The sequence below is a fragment of the Leucopleurus acutus genome (assembly GCF_964270905.1).
Source record: "Leucopleurus acutus genome assembly, chromosome: 14".
Classification (NCBI taxonomy): domain Eukaryota; kingdom Metazoa; phylum Chordata; class Mammalia; order Artiodactyla; family Delphinidae; genus Leucopleurus; species Leucopleurus acutus.
In genome coordinates, this window is record NC_139156.1 from 81,278,673 (window position 1) to 81,296,419 (window position 17,747).

Below are 17,747 nucleotides of genomic sequence, written 5' to 3' on the forward strand. Positions count from 1 at the left end.
TCTATTTTGTAAGTAGCTTGCTGCCCCTCTGGTTGAATTAATGGTGCGAATGAATGGAAATGATACTGGCTTTGACAGGAAATCATATCTTTTAAGAGAAGTGAGTCAAGAGTTTGAGTCCAGGGCTTCCCTGGTGGCGCAGTGGTTGGGAGTCCGCCTGCCGATGCAGGGGACACGGGTTTGTGCCCCGGTCCGGGAAGATCCCACATGCCGCGGAGCGGCTGGGCCCGTGAGCCATGGCCGCTGGGCCTGCACATCCGGAGCCTGTGCTCCGCAATGGGAGAGGCCGCAATAGTGAGAGGCCCGCGTACTGCAAAAAAAAAAAAAAAAAAAGAGTTGGAGTCTGCGTTAGGCCTGTCTGCCCAAGTCACCTATGGACTGGTGGGAAATAAGGTGGTAGGGAGTGATTTTTCTAAATTTTTATTTTATATTGGAGTAGAGTTGATTAACAATGTTGTGTTAGTTTCAGGTGTACAGCAAAATTATTCAGTTATACAGATACATGTATCTATTCTTTTTCAGATTCTTTTCCCATTTAGGTTATTACAGAATATTGGGCAGAGTTCCCTGTGCTCTACAGTAGGTCCTTGTTGGTTATCTATTTCATATATAGTGGTGTGTATATGTCAGTCCCAAACTCCCAATTTATCCCTCCCCCACAACTTTCCCCTTTGGTAACCATAAGTTTGTTTTCTAAGTCTGTGAGCCTGTTTCTGTTTTGTAAATAAGTTCATTTGTATCATTTTTTAAAATTCTACATATAAGAGATATTATATGATATTTGTTTCCCTGTCTGACGTACTTCACGTAGTATGAACATCTCTAGGCCCATTCATGTTGCTGCAAATGACATTATTTCACTCTTTTTTATGGCTGAGTAATATTTTTAACATATATATATATGTATATGTATATATATATATGTGTATATATATATATATATATACACACACACACACACCACACCATTATCCATTCATCTGTCCATGGACATTTAGGTTGCTTCCATGTCTTGGCTGTTGTAAACAGTGCTGCTATGAACATTGGGGTACCTGTATCCTTTCAAACCGTGGTTTGGGAGAGGACTAATCTTTATGTGAACCTAAGAGATACAGCCTCAAGCTGACATAAGAGAGTAAACTGCTCTTCTCTCAACTGTCAGCATCTCAAAAGCACGGGCAGCTGTGGAGTCCCATCCAGATCCAGGGTTCAAGAAGCTTAAACCAACCGCAGGATTAAAACCGAAGTGGCCTTTTTGAAAGAACTCAGAAGCCAGTTGAAATCAGGTCTCTGGTGGGTGTCAGTGAGATAGAGGGAAGAAAGTGAAAAGGTACTGGGAAAAAACCATTTGTTTTTCTTTCCCAGAATTCACATTCCTTTGCAGTTCTTCTGGTCCGATCACATCATCTTCCTCCATTTCACCCCCTCTTTTTTTTTTTTATACTCCCTTCATCCTCCCTACTGTCTCTATTTCTTTCCTCTCCCTCTCGCTCTCTCCTCTTTCTCTTTTTCTCTGTCCCCCTTCCCTTCCCTTCTCTCTGCCTCCGATTCTTCCCTGCTAGGTTTGTGACTACGGTCCCCAGGCTTCTATACACAGCCAGATGCCAGTCACTTCTTAAGAACTCCAAGTTAAAAAAAAAGAACTCCAAGTTTGCTGTGCCTTTGAGAGAACATTTATCCTTGGTTCATCTTCTGTAGCCAGTCCAAGGATGTTTACAGTTATTCTCCAAACCCAGGATATTGATGAGAATGTGGTGAGACAAGAATAGTGAGAGGAAGACTTGGAGAGGATTCTAATCAAACTCATTTTTCCCTCATGACACTTTCATGAAACAGTTCAGGATACCCTCACCTTTTGTTCCAAACTTACAAGACTGACCTTTCACTGAAAGGCTAAGTTACCTTGGTTCCTTGAACCGTTCCTCAGTGGTCCCGTTTTCCAGCCTTTGTCTTTTTTCATTGTGGTCTTCTGATGTTCTGTGTAACACCTACTGGTCTTCTGATGTTCTGTGTAACACCTACTGAGCCTAATTAAGAATTCTATCTTTTTCTCTTTTCACATCATGGCTCTGGTGAATGTATTTCACTGTCTCGTATGCTAACCAGTCTAGGAACAAACATATCATGCCATTTGAAGTTTCCGTTATTATGAAATATTACTCAGCCATAAAAAAGAATGAAATAATGCCATTTGCAGCAACATGGATGGACCTAGAGATTATCATACTAAGTGAAGTAAGTCAGACAGAGAAAGACAAATATTATATGGTATCACTTATATGTGGAATCTAAAAAAAAAAATGATACAAATGAACTTATTTACAAAACAGAAACAGACTCACAGACATAGAAAACAAACTTGTGTTTACCAAAGGAAAGGTGGAGGGATAACAGATAGGAGATTGGGATTAACATATACACACTACTATATATAAAATAGATAACTAATAAGGACCTAATATATAGCACAGGGAACTCTACTCAATATTTTGTAATAACCTATATAGGAAAAGAATCTGAAAAAGAGTGGGTATATGTATAACTGAATCACTTTAAACTGTACACCTGAAACTAACACAACTTTGTAAAACAACTATGTTTTAATAAAAAAAAAAATGAAGTCTCCATTATGGATGAAGAGTGAATGTCAAGTTCCGAGAGTTTGTTGGTAGGATACTTCCTGACTGCGTCTAGCAGTGACAGCTGTAGAATTTCACATCTGGGGTCCATCAGTCACTTCTCTCCACAAAGCAGGGGTCTACAGCTGGGGACCCTCTCCATCCTCCTCGGCACATTCATAGTCTGGATCTCCAGCGCAAACCACTGAGCATGTTTCCCCTCATGTTCATCCTTAGGCCACATAAGGTCTCTCCTCTCCACGCACTACTTCTCTCCAGAACTCAGCTTTCTCCTGTGCAGGCTTGTCTAGCAAATGCAACGGCTCCCATATCCTATCTTGGCTTTCTAAAGCGCTTTGTAACTTGCAATGTTACAAAGCGGTATGGGGCGATTTTCTCCAGCAAGAGTGGCTGAAGAGGAAAACTGAAATCCATACACAAAAACTTGAACGATGTCCATCGCGATGGGGTTTTGTATGAATCTCCCGAAAGACCCAATATGAAGAAGGAAGGACCAAGCTGTGAGTGTTCCGCTAAGAAACACCATATTTATGGGCTGAAATCATTAACCTGGTGAAATTAACCACACAACATTACTTCTGATCATCTTGTTGCTGTTTGAAAATATCCTTAAACAGCTGCCTTGCTTATGGGGCGAAGGAAGGTACGAGTAAGAGGACAAGCAATAGTCTCATTGCCCCTTCCTAACTTTAATGTAGGCACTTTGACTGTGACCCAGCTGTCACTGTGGTTGTCATCACTGATGAATCTCTGTCTCTTCTTTTGCTTTCAGCTCGGGGACCTGCTTCACAAGCTACAGTTCGTCATGACCTACATGGCTCCCTGGCAGATGGCTTGGGGTTCCTCATTTCACGTGTTTGCTCAGCTCTTTGCAATTCCTCGTATCCTTTCTGCTTCTGTTTTCACCTCCGAGCTGAGATTCACATTTTACCGATGCAAGCTTTTCATTGAACTCTGGCAGTAAAAGGGTTTTAAAGTCTTTAAGATCACATCTTAATGGGGACCTGGGGAGGCACTGTGGATTCCCTTTAGGTGCTTAGCCTTAAAAGAAATTTCTTAATTTGGAACTCTTCCTGTTTCTTAATGCATATTCAGGCATGGCTTGATTTCTTCTGATTTTTCCGTTTCGCATGACCAGATCTCCGTTAAGATATCATGTCTTTTAAATGGAAAGTCACCGCTTAAATGATTTGGTTGACTTGTGCAAAGTAGTGCAAACTGATTTGCTGTTATCAAACTTTGTGGATAGGATTGATATATTATTATCGATCATATAACATTATATTATAATATAGTTTGGTTATCTTATCCTTAAGGAATGTTTAAAAACCCAGAATTGGGCACAAACAGAATTATGCAAATATTTTTGAAGACAAAAAAAAAATTTATGATTTTGTTATCATTAGCCAAGGAGCCTAGTTTTATCCTTTGTAGTTTTGTTTGGTTTCTTTGTCTCTTTTGAAGTGTTTCCGTAATGATAATTAGTTTTAATTTACTTCAAAACAACTTGACGTGCTCCTTCTAAAGATCACTTTGACACAGATGGCTAAATTGTGTGTGCGTGTGTGTCTGCGTGGTGTGTTTGGAGAGAGGGAGAAAGAGAAAAATCAATAGTGCTTTTGAAGAGAGAGATTAAACGGAAATATTCCTTGTTTTTCTTTTTTAATTTTTGGCCGCGTTGGGTCTTCGTTGCTGCGCGCGGGCTCTCTCTAGCTGCGGCGAGCGGGAGCTACTCTTCATTGCGGTGCGCGGGCTTCTCATCGCGGTGGCTTCTCTTGTTGCAGAGCACGGGCTCTAGGCACGCGGGCTTCAGTAGTTGTGGCCCGTGGGCTCAGTAGCTATGGCTCGCGGGCTCCAGAGCGCAGGCTCAGTAGTTGTGGCGCACGGGCTTAGGTGCTCTGCGGCATGTGGGATCTTCCCGGACCAGGGCTCGAACCTGTGTGCCCTGCATCGGCAGGCGGATTCTTAACCACTGCACCACCAGGGAAGTCCCCCCAGTGAATTTATACTTTCTGAATTTGTATTTCCCGAGGTGTGGTTCAGGGACTCCTTAGATCAGAATCCCTGGAGGAGCTTGTTTAAAAAAGTAGATTCCTGGGGTCAGCACATACTTTTAAAATCACATGTCGCGGGGAGGACCCTGGAATGTCCATCTTCACAAGCCTTTCTGGGATTCTCATCCACTGATGTGTGTGAAGCGCAGTTCTTGGCTGGCATCCACTGGAGGTGCTGTGAGCCGGTTTTAATGGCCAAACAGAGCTTTCTTTCCTGAAGGTTGCATAAGGCTCCTGAAGACAGTTCGTAAGGAACCCCTGGGTCTCAACTTTGGGTACAGGGATAGAAACAGACATGGGATATTCATTGTGATAATACATGCTAGATTTTTTTAAAATGCTGTCCTTCCAACTTATTTTTTTTAAATTATTAAGCATACCCAGAGTTGTCCTCACAATGCATTGTTCCGTGTTCCTATTCTTAGACCTGCACTGATATTTGTAAAGTGTTTCACGGTTACTTGGAGGAACAGGATCAGGAAAAATGATCACAAAAGCGTGAGCTTGCGTATCACCCCTTTCCTATAACGGTTTCTAGAATGCCAGTCATTTTAGTTTTTCTAAACGGAATCCCTTAAAACAGAGCGAGATGAAAGAGTGAGGGGATTTTTATTTATTTCTGGTGTATGTCTTGGGTATCCTGTCTAGAATTTAAAGCCTGTTTATTAGATGAAAATGATGAGATGGGTGTAAATTTGCAGTTGAGGAGTTGCACTAAGAACTTAAAACTTGAAGTGGTGGTTCCCAATTTTATTCTAACTTTGGTCTCACATAGATCTGTAGCGTTTCTTGTGGCCCCTTTATGCCTTGTTGGATGAGTCCGGTAATACTAATTGCTCCTGTAGTTCCGTAGCCGAATTAAAACTGTTCTGGAAGCTGTAACTTTCAATCACCTGACCTTTATGTGTGTCGAGGGGTCACACACAAGCACATGGTATCTGGCGCTTAATATCTCCGCTAAGGATAAAGGCAGCCCTGGGGTCCATCTCCGACTGAACACAGCGGGCGTTAAATCTAAGCACTTCCGCGATGGATGGACTGGTTCTCGTGAGAAATTGAACACATCTGAGATGCAGACTTCATTGGGCATTTAGTTTTAGAATACATTTGATCCCAGTGCTTTGTGCCTAAAACTGTTCCCGTCAGTGAAACCCACCTCCTGCCTCTGCTAAGTTATAGACCCTTCGAGGTGGCCGTGGAGCCTGACCACTACAGTTGTGTGATGGCTTCCAGGGCTTCCAGCGCCCCTACCCCATCACCCAGAGACACTTCCCCATCCTGCATCAGTTGTGAAGGTAGCTCTTTGCTATGTGGAGCCCAACAGCATACCGTGCAGAATGTAATGAGCTCATTTAAGAAACCAGATATAGGGGCTTCCCTGGTGGCACAGTGGTTGAGAGTCCGCCTGCCGACGCAGGCGACGTGGGTTCGTGCCCCGGTCCGGGAAGATCCCGCATGCCGCGGAGCGGCTGGGCCCGTGAGCCATGGCTGCTGAGCCTGCGCGTCCGGAGCCTGTGCTCCGCAACGGGAGAGGCCACAACAGTGAGAGGCCCGCGTACCGCAAAAAAAAAAAAAAAAAAAAGAAACCAGATATATATGCCATCAAGACAAGGCCATCAGGTTCCTAAATGCCAGCCCTGGATCTTGACTAATTTTGAAATGTTAATGAGTTTATCACTCTATTAAGAAGCTGTGGGTTCCATCCTGGCTTTGAGAAGGGGCTAATTTGCTCCATTTTGGAATTGAATTAACTTTCAGGCCAGCGGGGCCCTGTTTATTAAATTGCTTTTTCCAGTCCTAGCATGTTTTCTCCCTCGGTAGCCTCTGTCAGTTTCTGAGCTTGTAACCTCCAGGGAAAGATAGGCATGCTCACCCTTTTAATATGTGTAGAGACCATGCAACACCATTGTTTTCTAATAATTAGACAGACTTAGCTGTATTAGCTCTGTTAAATGTGCGTATTGGAAAGGCCGCTCTCTATTTGGTATATCCTTTCGAGCTTCCAGTTATTTTTTTTAAGTATTAACGTTGATATTTTCGTTTTAAATGTACTCAGGTAAACTTGAAGCTTTTTAAGGAGTCTCCGTCTAGCCCTTTGGCCCACCTCTTGGCTCTCAAAAAATAAAGAAGGCTGCATATTTCTCGGGACTGCCTTAGCCATTACAGTCACGATCTTGCGTATTTCCCCAAGAACGCTATATTCCTTTTCTGATCTCCCCTAAATAAACTAACCTTTGAGGCCATCTATTCACTTCTGCCCTACCTCTGACCTGTTAAGCTTCATTTCCTTTCCTCCCAAATTTGAACTTCATTTACAGGCTAGCAGTATTTTCCTCGTTTCTTAATTTCTGGATAACTGTTTCTGGCATTTAAAAAACGGATAACATAATCTTTGGGGAAACGTTTAGAACCCAAAAGAACGGCAGTGCTGGCCCACGCAGCCTCCTACCCAGCCCCAGTTCCACTTAACTTTGTCCTGGATCTTCTGCAAACCCCACAGTGCCCCCTGTCACCTTCCGCTCACCCAACACCCTCCTCAGGGATCTCCCCTGTGACCCCGCTCTGCTTTCTCAGGTGTTTTCAGTACCTTCCTTCGATGGCATCTCCCATGAAGTTCTTTTTTTCTTCCTGTGACACGGGGAATAGTTACATTGGTATGTTCTGTGGCAGAGGTATTTAGATCTTTCCAGCTTCCCGATGAAGAAGAAACTGTTGGGTGATGATAGATGTCACAGTAGCTCCTTATTCTGGAGTTCTGCATTTGAACCCAGGTCAAAATAAAAGGAATCGGATTGAAATTGTAGCACAATCGAGATCTTTTTGATACCCAGACAGTTCAACACTATTAATGGAGGATGTGTTATTTCACTTCTGAAGATGTTTGGAAATAAATAGCAAATGGAAAAAAAAAAATGACACAGCTACCCCTGAAGGAAAACGCTGAGCTTAAATCTATGCAAGTGCACTGGGAAGTGCCTGTAGACAAGCTAGGCTCCCTCCCTTCTTTGCATTTACATGTAAGTGGGGCTGTGAGGGTCCCTATCACATAACTAAGCCCTGCCACTGATAATATGGGAAAGCCCTTCCATGCTCTGGTAGGTAATGAAACACAGAATCTTCCTATCTGTGACAGACATTTAGGCATTTCTTACTTTCTGCCAGAACTCTTTAAACATGGGCTAAAAAACAAGACCTCCATTTGTGCAGCCACGTCCCCTTCCAGGTGGGAAAATCAGCCTTGTAGGAGATCAGGTCAGACCTGCAGCAGAACCCTCCCAGCCCTCACCCTGAAGGACAAGGAACCATGTGCATATGTAAAACCTGGGCTGTCTGGCCCCCCACTGACCTCTGCCACCTCTGGCTTTAACAAATCAAAGGCCCCGTGATTGACAGCCGGGAGAAGTTCTCCAATGATGGAGTGAGCCTGGGGAGGGACCAGCCCTTCTGGCACCTCCCCCAGATTTCCAGAGATCAATTAGTTGGGCTTAAGCCCAAAGTGAGGGCCATACTAATTTTAATATTGAACAATTACATTTCTGATCAGAGTGTATAAAACTGAGGCATGCCAAGAAGTGGGAAACCCATACCGAGTGCCAGGGTGGTGGCTTAGCCTACGGCATGCTGTGACTTGAGTACACATTTTTAGCTTATAAACCAGACATGAGTTGAATCGAGCCATTGGTGTTCAGTGTATGATAAAAAAGATACATATTTTTGAACAGTGGGAAAAGATTCTTTGAGGAATAGAGATGCTATCTTCCCAAACAATGCTATTTATTTACTTTCCAAGTGTAATTTAATTTTAATTATTTATAAAGCTGCTCGATACTTTAGTAAATGTACCACAGTGTGTTTGGTTCAGCTAACAAAATCTCAGTAAAAAGAAACTGTTCTTTTCAAATCTTAGATATTAAATCTTTGCCACAAATCATGCGGAGACTGCTGGGATTTTTATGAGAATCATTTGGTTTTCATGGTGGTGAAATGAGACCTAGCAGGATATTATTGAAAGTTTTATATTTCCAAATATGTACATAGAGAGATCACGGGTAGGCCCTTCTTTCTTTCCTTGGTGAGAAAATGGCTTTCATATAAACTAGTCAAAATCGCAAATACTATGTGGAAGAATAATCATGAACACTTCTTTTTTTTCCTTAACTCAAAATCCTCAGATTCCGCCATGCTTTTCTTTCAGGCGTTTGCCACGTCGATCTTTTCTACTCCACTGAGCCCGTTTCTCGGGAGTGTCATTTTTATCACATCGTATGTCAGGCCAGTGAAATTCTGGGAGAAAAACTACAAGTAAGATCCTAAAATCGTTGCTGACTTGCTTTCCTAGGATTCATGTTCAGGATGCTCCTTGACCTTTGTCTATGAAAAGTCCAGGCTTCATGCTTTGCCCTCCTGTGGGGCAGCCCTAGCAAACTCCCTCCACCCACCCAGTTATCCACTCAGCACGGGGGCTTCCAGGCTCTGGACCAAGCCTGACTGATGGCAAATTTGCAGTCAGGTACTAGTCTAGGTTTCACCAGTTGTGAAGGAAAGTGAGATATCACCACCCACTCTCAGCCGTTGCCCTCAGAGAGGTTGTCTCAGGAGCCGTGGTGAGATTACCCCTGGGGGGCACAGCTCCCTTCTGTGGGCCTTTGAAATATACATGTTATGTCCAAGTGTGCCTGCATCACAGCTCAACACAGGAGAGCATACCATTTTTTCTGAGCGTCATTAAACTTGTAGAAGACGATTTCTGCACTCTGTCTTGACTGTTGAGACCAGTCAGTCATGAATTTCCTCAAGCAAACAGTGATGGAGCGAGGGCAGTGATTTTTTCAGGAGTGGTGGGGAGGGAGGAGTGATGGGTAACTGAGTAACTTTCAAGAGTTGTTCATGATTTGTCGGGGGAGGGCCTGAGAACAGCCAGAGGAGGAGGTGGGGCGGGCCAGCCTGTCTCCAGCTGGGGTCGTCTTCCGTTGCAGATCTCATCTGCCCTAATTTACTAGCCATACCTGGGCTATTGTGTCCAAGCCCTAATCCATCTTCTGTAACGTGTCTACCTTTTCTACTGCTCTGCCACTTTACAATGCGCCCTTCACGTCTCACAGAGGCCAGCGTTAAGTTAGGAGATCTGTGTGGTTAGATGGTTTATGTGCACGGAAGATGCACGTCCTTCTGGGGCAGGTGGTAGGGCGTCGTGATGAAAACACAGCCTGGCCCGCCAGCCTGCCTGGGCTCACACCTCGCCTCCACCCTCGATGCTGGTGACCTCAAGGCCTCTCTCCTCTTCTGTAAAATGGGAGCAAAGGAATAAGGCCTACTTCACAGCCTTGTGGGGAGAATACGAGTTAATAGACCTAAAGCACCTAGAACAAAGTAAGCATCATGCTGGCCTGCGCTGGTGGGATTCTTCTCTGACTGCCCTGCCTGGAAACCCTGTCCCCACCTGACCCATGCTAACAGGTATCCCATCCCAGGACCTCACATTTACGGGTCCTGGGGAAATCCAACCAAACCGGAGCACCCCAAGGTAAGCCAGTGCTGGGAGACCACCAAGAGGTGGGGAAGGCCCCTTGCGTGTCCCACAGATTCCTCATCTTTTAAGAGAGGTGGGCTTTTTGCTGTACGAGTGACGCCGTCTTGAAATATGCACGTAAACAAGAGTCCTCTTTGGCATTTGTCTAAAGAGATGCCGTGCGTATTTACAGAGTCAGAAGGAAAAGAAAACCACCAGCGCTGGCTTGTCTTTATGCTTTTTAAGGAGAAAACAATTTGGGGGAACCTTTGTGGAGCTCTTAAAAATCGCACTTCTGGAAAGTGCAAACGCTTGTGAATAAGAAGTGTGGCAATCTCCTGTGCTTTTAACTATGCAAGAAAGTGCAAGATATTTTAAACGTGCTCTGTAACACAAAAGATTTCTTTTTGTCTCCTATTCTCAGATAAGTTAGGAACCAGTTTTTTTGGCGGGGCGGGGTGGGGGGAGAAGTTGATAAGCAAAACGCATCCCCTTTGAGCTGGAGGGGGTGTGAAGCTTCCCCAGTAGAAAGGGGAATGGAGAAATCTTCCTGAGACGCTTTTACTGAGGGGAGACATCCTAACGCCTGTGCAACGCAAGTTTGGTATTTTCTTATTTGGCCTCCTCCCTGCCGAGATTCAGCTACCTGCTCGGCACCGTACACCGAGGTCTGAATTGTCGGTTTACGTGGGTTACTTGTAAGTCTGGGCTACTGGAGTGTTTCCTTATTCAGTCTCACAAAGAATTGATGATGTTGTGACCCATTCTTTCCCCCAGTGTAGCACTCCGTTGCATGTCGGGGCTTTGGTCGGCTGTGCTAGGATGAGAAGGGGACAGCAGAGTCTGTGGCAACGCATAAGGACATCCTGCCTTTCCTAGGTGTCTCTGAAGGAGCCAAGGTGGGGAAAATGTTCAGTCCCACTGAGGGGTGGGGAGAGATGCTGATGCCGAACGCAGCCAGCTGGAAGTCTCTTGTCAACTTGTGTTTAAGCCTCAGAATACAGAGCCCTGTGATCATCTGCTTAAATGATCAGTGATGGGGCTTCCCTGGTGGCGCAGTGGTTGAGAGTCCGTCTGCCGATGCAGGGGACACGGGTTCGTGCCCCGGTCCGGGAAGATCCCACATGCCGCGGAGCGGCTGGGCCCGTGAGCCATGGCCGCTGAGCCTGCGCGTCCGGAGCCTGTGCTCCACAACGGGAGAGGCCACAACAGTGAGAGGCCCATGTACCGCAAAAAAAAAAAAAAAAGATCAGTGATGGAATTCAGGACAGTAAGAGTGGTGGGTACCAGGAAAAGAAATGGCAGGAAATCTCATCTGGACCCCTGCAAGCCCTCTGGAAAGCCCATTCTCTGTATCTGAAACGGTTGGTTTTTATTTCAAACACTAATGACTTTTCCTGTTCTTACTTGTGAGTGTCTCTGTAGCTGCTCCTACCATTTCTTTTCAGTCCGATACAGAGAAGCAGCTGTTAGGGTAATTGATTGCTTACTCGCCGTCCCACCGCTGACTGAGAGATATTCTCCCCTCTCACGACAGTGACCACGATCTGCCAGTGGGTACCATGGTCGCCAGCCCCACCCTGGGGGTGTGATGAGGGGGCACTTGCCATCCCCTCTCCTGGCCTCTTCTTCCTTTCCACCCCTGCTCCTTCACTTTCCAGTCCTTTGATTTTTCTTCCAAACCTCCTAAAGCTGCCTTTGGTTTCTGCAAGTCTCCAGCGAGCCCTGTACCGTAACGGAACCGTTTTCATACTCTATGGAACCGATAAGTAAATCACCAGCTACCTGGTGACTCTGGCCCGTCTGTTTTCCCGAGCCTGGGCTGTCTTGAAATCTGCAGACATTTGTTCTCCAACGCCACTCCTCACTGGGGGCTGGTGACAAACGTATCCTCTGCCCACCTAACTAACCTGCTCCCTGGTTGATTCCCCAGACACAGCACCAGGTCCCAGTGTCTCAGAAGCCCGCGATGGGACGCTGCTGCCTGGGCGACAAGGAGACGTACCTCAGAGCCCGGCACTGATGTAAATGCTCTGTATCTACCTTGTCCAATACGGGAGCCCTCCCAGCACTTGGAACAGGGCTAGTGTGGCTGAGGTTTTAATTCTATTGAATTTTAATTCACTTACATTTAAGTAGCCGCATGTGACTCGAGGCTATCATATAGGACAGCACAAATATAGACCCCCCTCACCTGAGTCCTAATCTCCCACAGTACTATTTCATATATCGCATGTTGTGGAGTTTTCATTCCCAGCCCGCCCTCGGCTGTGCCCTTCTCACCGAGTGCCCTTCCCTCCCCCAATCCCTCCACTTCCACCCACCCACACACAGACTCACAAAGAGGGGTATCATATTCCACCTCCTGATGGATGAATGGAAGGTTCAGGAAGGACTTGTCGGATGAGAGGTACTGTAGTGGTCACCTTTGGAAAATAAATTTGCTCTGTGACCATCAGTAAATTGTACCAAGGATTGGTGTGGACTGACTCTACCTCCAAGCCTGGACTTGTTTTTATTCATCTTTATGTCCCTACGGGGTCACGCACACAGAAAATGTTCTGTAACTATTTCTTAAATGAATTAAATCCAACAATATTATGTAAAAGGGAAAGGAAATCGTAATCTGGATTTCATTCACTACCATCAGGCTGTGCACTATTAAACTGTTCTTCACTAAGAAGGTCTTTAAAATTGGTTGATGAGTCCTGCCTGCTGTCTCCATTTAACTTATAGGCAGCAATAGCAAAGGCACTGTAATAACAGTGCCTGGTGTTTATAAATCCCCTTATGTCAGAGTATTTTTTTTTAACATTTTTATTGGAGTATAATTGCTTTACATGGTTGTGCTAGTTTCTGCTGTATAACAAACTGAATCAGCTATACGTATACCTCTATCCCCATATCTCTTCCCTCTTGCATCTGCCTCCCACCCTCCCTATCCCACCCCTCTAGGTGGACACAAAGCACCAGCTGATCTCCCTGTGCTATGCGGCTGCTTCCCACTAGCTATCTGTTTTACATTTGGTGGTGTATATATGTCCATGCCACTCTCTCAACTTCGTCCCGGTTTACCCTTCTTGTCCGCCGTGTCCTCAGGTCCATTCTCTCTGTCTGCGTCTTTATTCCTGTCCTGCCTCTAGGTGCTTCACAACCATTTTAGACTCCATATATATGTGTTAGCATACGGTATTTGTTTTTTTCTTTCTGACTTACTTCACTCTGTATGACAGACTCTAGGTCCATCCACCTCACTACAAATAGCTCACTTTTGTTTCTTTTTATGGCTGAGTAATACTCCATTGTATATATGTGCCACATCTTCTTTATCCATTCATCTGTTGATGGACACTTAGGTTGCTTCCATGTCCTGGCTATTGTAAATAGTGCTGCAATGAACATTGTGGTACATGACTCTTTTTGAATTATGGTTTTCTCAGGGTATATGCCCAGTAGTGGGATTGCTGGGTCGTATGGTAGTTCTATATTTAGTTTTTAAAGGAAACTCCATACTGTTCTCCATAGTGACTGTATCAATTTACATTCACCAACAGTGCAAGAGGGTTCCCTTTTCTCCACACCCTCTCCAGCATTTATTGTTTGTAGATTTTTTGATGATGGCCATTCTGACGGGTGTGAGATGATATCTCATTGTAGTTTTGATTTGCATTTCTCTAATGATTAGTGATGTTGAGCATTCTTTCATGTGTTTGTTGGCAGTCTGTATATCTTCTTTGGAGAAATGTCTATTTAGGTCTTCTGCCCATTTTTGGATTGGGTTGTTTGTTTTTCTGATATTGAGCTGCATGAGCTGCTTGTATATTTTGGAGATTAATCCTTTGTCAGTTGCTTCGTTTACAAATATTTTCTCCCATTCTGAGGGTTGTCTTTTTGTCCTGTTTATGGTTTCCTTTGCTGTGCAAAAGCTTTTAAGTTTCAATAGGTCTCATTTGTTTACTTTTGTTTTTATTTCCATTTCTCTAGGAGGTCGGTCAAAAAGGATCTTGCTGTGATTTATGTCGTGGAGTGTTCTGCCTATCTCTTCCTCTAAGAGATTTATAGTGTCTGGCCTTACATTTAGGTCTTTAATCCATTTTGAGGTTATTTTTGTATACGGTGTGAGGGAGTGTTCTAATTTCATTCTTTTACATGTAGCTGTCCAGGTTTCCCAGCACCACTATTGAAGAGACTGTCTTTTCTCCACTGTATATTCTTGCTTCCTTTATCAAAAATAAGGTGACCATATGTGCATGGGTTTATCTCTGGGCTTTCTATCCTGTTCCACTGATCTATATTTCTGTTTTTGTGCCAGTACCATACTGTCTTGATTACTGTAGCTTTGTAGTATAGTCTGAAGTCTGGGAGCCTGATTCCTCCAGCTCCGTTTCTCTTTCTCAAGATTGTTTTGGCTGTTGGGGTCTTTTGTGTTTCCATACAAATTGTGAAATTTTTTATTCTAGTTCTGTGAAAAATGCCATTGGTAGTTTGATAGGGAATGCATTGAATCTGTAGATTGCTTTGGGTAGTATAGTCATTTTCACAATATTGATTCTTCCAGTCCAAGAACATGGTATATCAGTCCATCTGTTGGTATCATCTTTAATTTCTTTCATCAGTGTCTTATAGTTTTCTGTATGCAGGTCTTTTGTCTCCTTAGGTAGGTTTATTCCTAGGTGTTTTATTCTTTTTGTGGCAATGGTAAATGGGAGTGTTTCCTTAAATTCTCTTTCAGATTTTTCATCATTAGTGTATAGGAATGCCAGAGATCTCTGTGCATTAATTTTGTATCCTGGTACTTTACCAAATTCATTGATTAGCTCTAGTAGTTTTCTGGTAGCATCTTTAGGATTCTCTATGTATAGTATCACATCATCTGCAAACAGTGACAGCTTTACTTCTTCTTTTCTGATTTGGATTCCTTTTACTTCTTTTTCTTCTCTGATTGCTGTGGCTAAAACTTCTAAAACTATGTTGAATAATAGTGGTGAGAGTGGGCAACCTTTTCTTTTTCTTGATCTTAGTGGAAATTGTTTGTTTTTCACCATTGAGGACGATGTTGGCTGTGGGTTTTCATATTTGGCCTTTATTATGTTGAGGTAAGTTAGCTCTATGCCTACATTCTGAGGATTTTTTATCATAAATTGGTGTTGAATTTTGTCAAAAGTTTTTTCTGCATCTATTGAGATGATCATATGGTCTTTCGCCTTCAATTTGTTAATATGGTGTATCACATTGATTGATTTGCATTTATTGAAGAATCCTAGCATCCCTCAGATAAACCCTGCTTAATCACGGTGTATGATTCTTTAATGTGCTGTTGGATTCTGTTTGCTAGTATTTTGTTGAGGATTTTTGCATCTATGTTCATCAGTGATATTGGCCTGTAGTTTTCTTTTTTTGTGACATCCTTGTCTGGTTTTGGTATCAGGGTGATGGTGGCCTCGTAGAATGAGTTTGGGAGTGTTCCTCCCTCTGCTATATTTTGGAAGAGATTGAGAAGGATAGGTGTTAGCTCTTCTCTAAATGTTTGATAGAATTCGCCTGTGAAGCCATCTGGTCCTGGGCTTTTGTTTGTTGAAAGACTTTTAATCACAGTTTCAACTTCAGTGCTTGTGATTGGTCTGTTTCTATTTTCTATTTCTTCCTGGTTCAGTCTCAGAAGGTTGTGCTTTTCTAAGAATTTGTCCATTTCCTCCAGGTTGTCCATTTTATTGGCATAGAGTTGCTTGTAGTAATGTCTCATGATCCTCTGTATTTCTGAAGTGTCAGTTATTACTTCTCCTTTTTCATTTCTAATTCTATTGATTTGAGTCTTCTCCCTTTTTTTCTTGATAAGTCTGGCTAATGGATTATCAATTTTGTTTGTCTTCTCAAAGAACCAGCTTTTAGTTTTATTGATCTTTGCTATCGTTTCCTTCATTTCTTTTTCATTTATTTCTGATCTGATCTTTATGATTTCTTTTCTTCTGCTAACTTTGGGGGTTTTTTGATCTTCTTTCTCTAATTGCTTTAGGTGTAAGGTTAGGTTGTTTATGTTAGATGTTTATTGTTACTTGAGGTAGGATTGTATTGCTATAAACTTCCGCCTTAGAACTGCTTTTGCTGCCTCCCATAGGTTTTGGGTTGCCGTGTTTTCATTGTCATTTGTCTCTAGGTATTTTTTGATTTCCTCTGATTTCTTCAGTGATCTCTTGGTTATTTAGTAGTGTATTATTTAGCCTCCATGTGTTTGTATTTTTTACAGATTTTTTCCTATAATTGATATCTAGTCTCATAGCGCTGTGGTTGGAAAAGATACTTGATACAATTTCAATTTTCTTAAATTTACCAAGGCTTCATTTGTGATCCAAGATATGATCTGTCCTGGAGAATGTTCCATGAGCAATTGAGAAGAAAGTGTAATCTGCTGTTTTGGGATTACAAATGGAATGTAATTCCATTTGTAATAGATGGAATGTCCTATAAATATCAGTTAAGTCCATCTTGTTTAATGTATCATTTAAAGCTTGTGTTTCCTTATTTATTTTCATTTTGGATGATCTTTCCATTGGTGAAAGTGGGGTGTTAAAGTCCCACACTATTATTGTGTTACTGTCGATTTCCCCTTTTATGGCTGTTATCATTTGCCTTATGTATTGAGGTGCTCTTATGTTGGGTGCATAAATATTTGCAATTGTTATATCTTCTTCTTGGATTGATCCCTTGATCATTATGTAGTGTCCTTCTTTGTCCCTTGTAATAGTCTTTATTTTAAAGTCTATTTTGTCTGGTATGAGAATTGCTACTCCAGCTTTCTTTTGATTTCCATTTGTGTGGAATATCTTTTTCCATCCCCTCACTTTCAGTCTGTATGTGTCCCTAGGTCTGAAGTGGGTCTTGTAGACAACATATATATGGGTCTTGTTTTTGTATCCATTCAGCCAGTCTCTGTCTTTTGGTTGGAGCATTTAATCCATTTATATTTAAGGTAATTATCGATATGTATGTTTCTATTACTATTTTCTTAATTGTTTTGTATTTGTTATTGTAAGTCTTTTCCTTCTTGTGTTTCCTGCCTAGAGAAGTTCCTTTAGCATTTGTTGTAAAGCTGGTTTGGTGGTGCTGAATTCTCTTAGCTTTTGTTTGTTTGTAAAGGTTTTAATTTCTCCATCGAATCTGAATGAGATCCTTGCTGGGTAGAGTAATCTTGGTTGCAGGTTTTTCTCCTTCATCACTTTACATATGTCCTGCCACACCCTTCTGACTTGCAGAGTTTCTGCTGAAAGATCAGCTGTTAACCTTATCGGGATTCCCTTGTATGTTAATTGTTGCTTTTCCCTTGCTGGTTTTAATATTTTTTCTTTGTATTTAATGTTTGATAGTTTGATTAGTATGTGTCTTGGCATGTTTCTCCTTGGATTTATCCTGTATGGGACTCTCTGTGCTTCCTGGGCTTGATTGACTATTTCCTTTCCCATGTTAGGGAAGTTTTCAACTATAATCTCTTCAAATATTTTCTCAGTCCCTTTCTTTTTCTCTTCTTCTGGGACCCCTATAATTCGAATG

At 42.8% G+C, this 17,747-nt stretch overlaps 1 protein-coding gene across 1 annotated transcript in view; it reads left to right on the forward strand.

Annotated features, from left to right (window-relative positions):
- PCNX2 (pecanex 2) overlaps positions 1 to 17,747 on the forward strand; it is a gene marked incomplete at its 3' end in the record, with an annotated part of 278,430 nt that overhangs the window by 178,321 nt on the left and 82,362 nt on the right. Inside the window, exons 22-23 of the mRNA XM_082854963.1 lie at positions 3,412 to 3,520; positions 8,866 to 8,995. Of these exons, the coding sequence (XP_082711089.1) occupies positions 3,412 to 3,520; positions 8,866 to 8,995 (239 nt within the window). The remainder of the gene's footprint in view (positions 1 to 3,411; positions 3,521 to 8,865; positions 8,996 to 17,747) is intronic.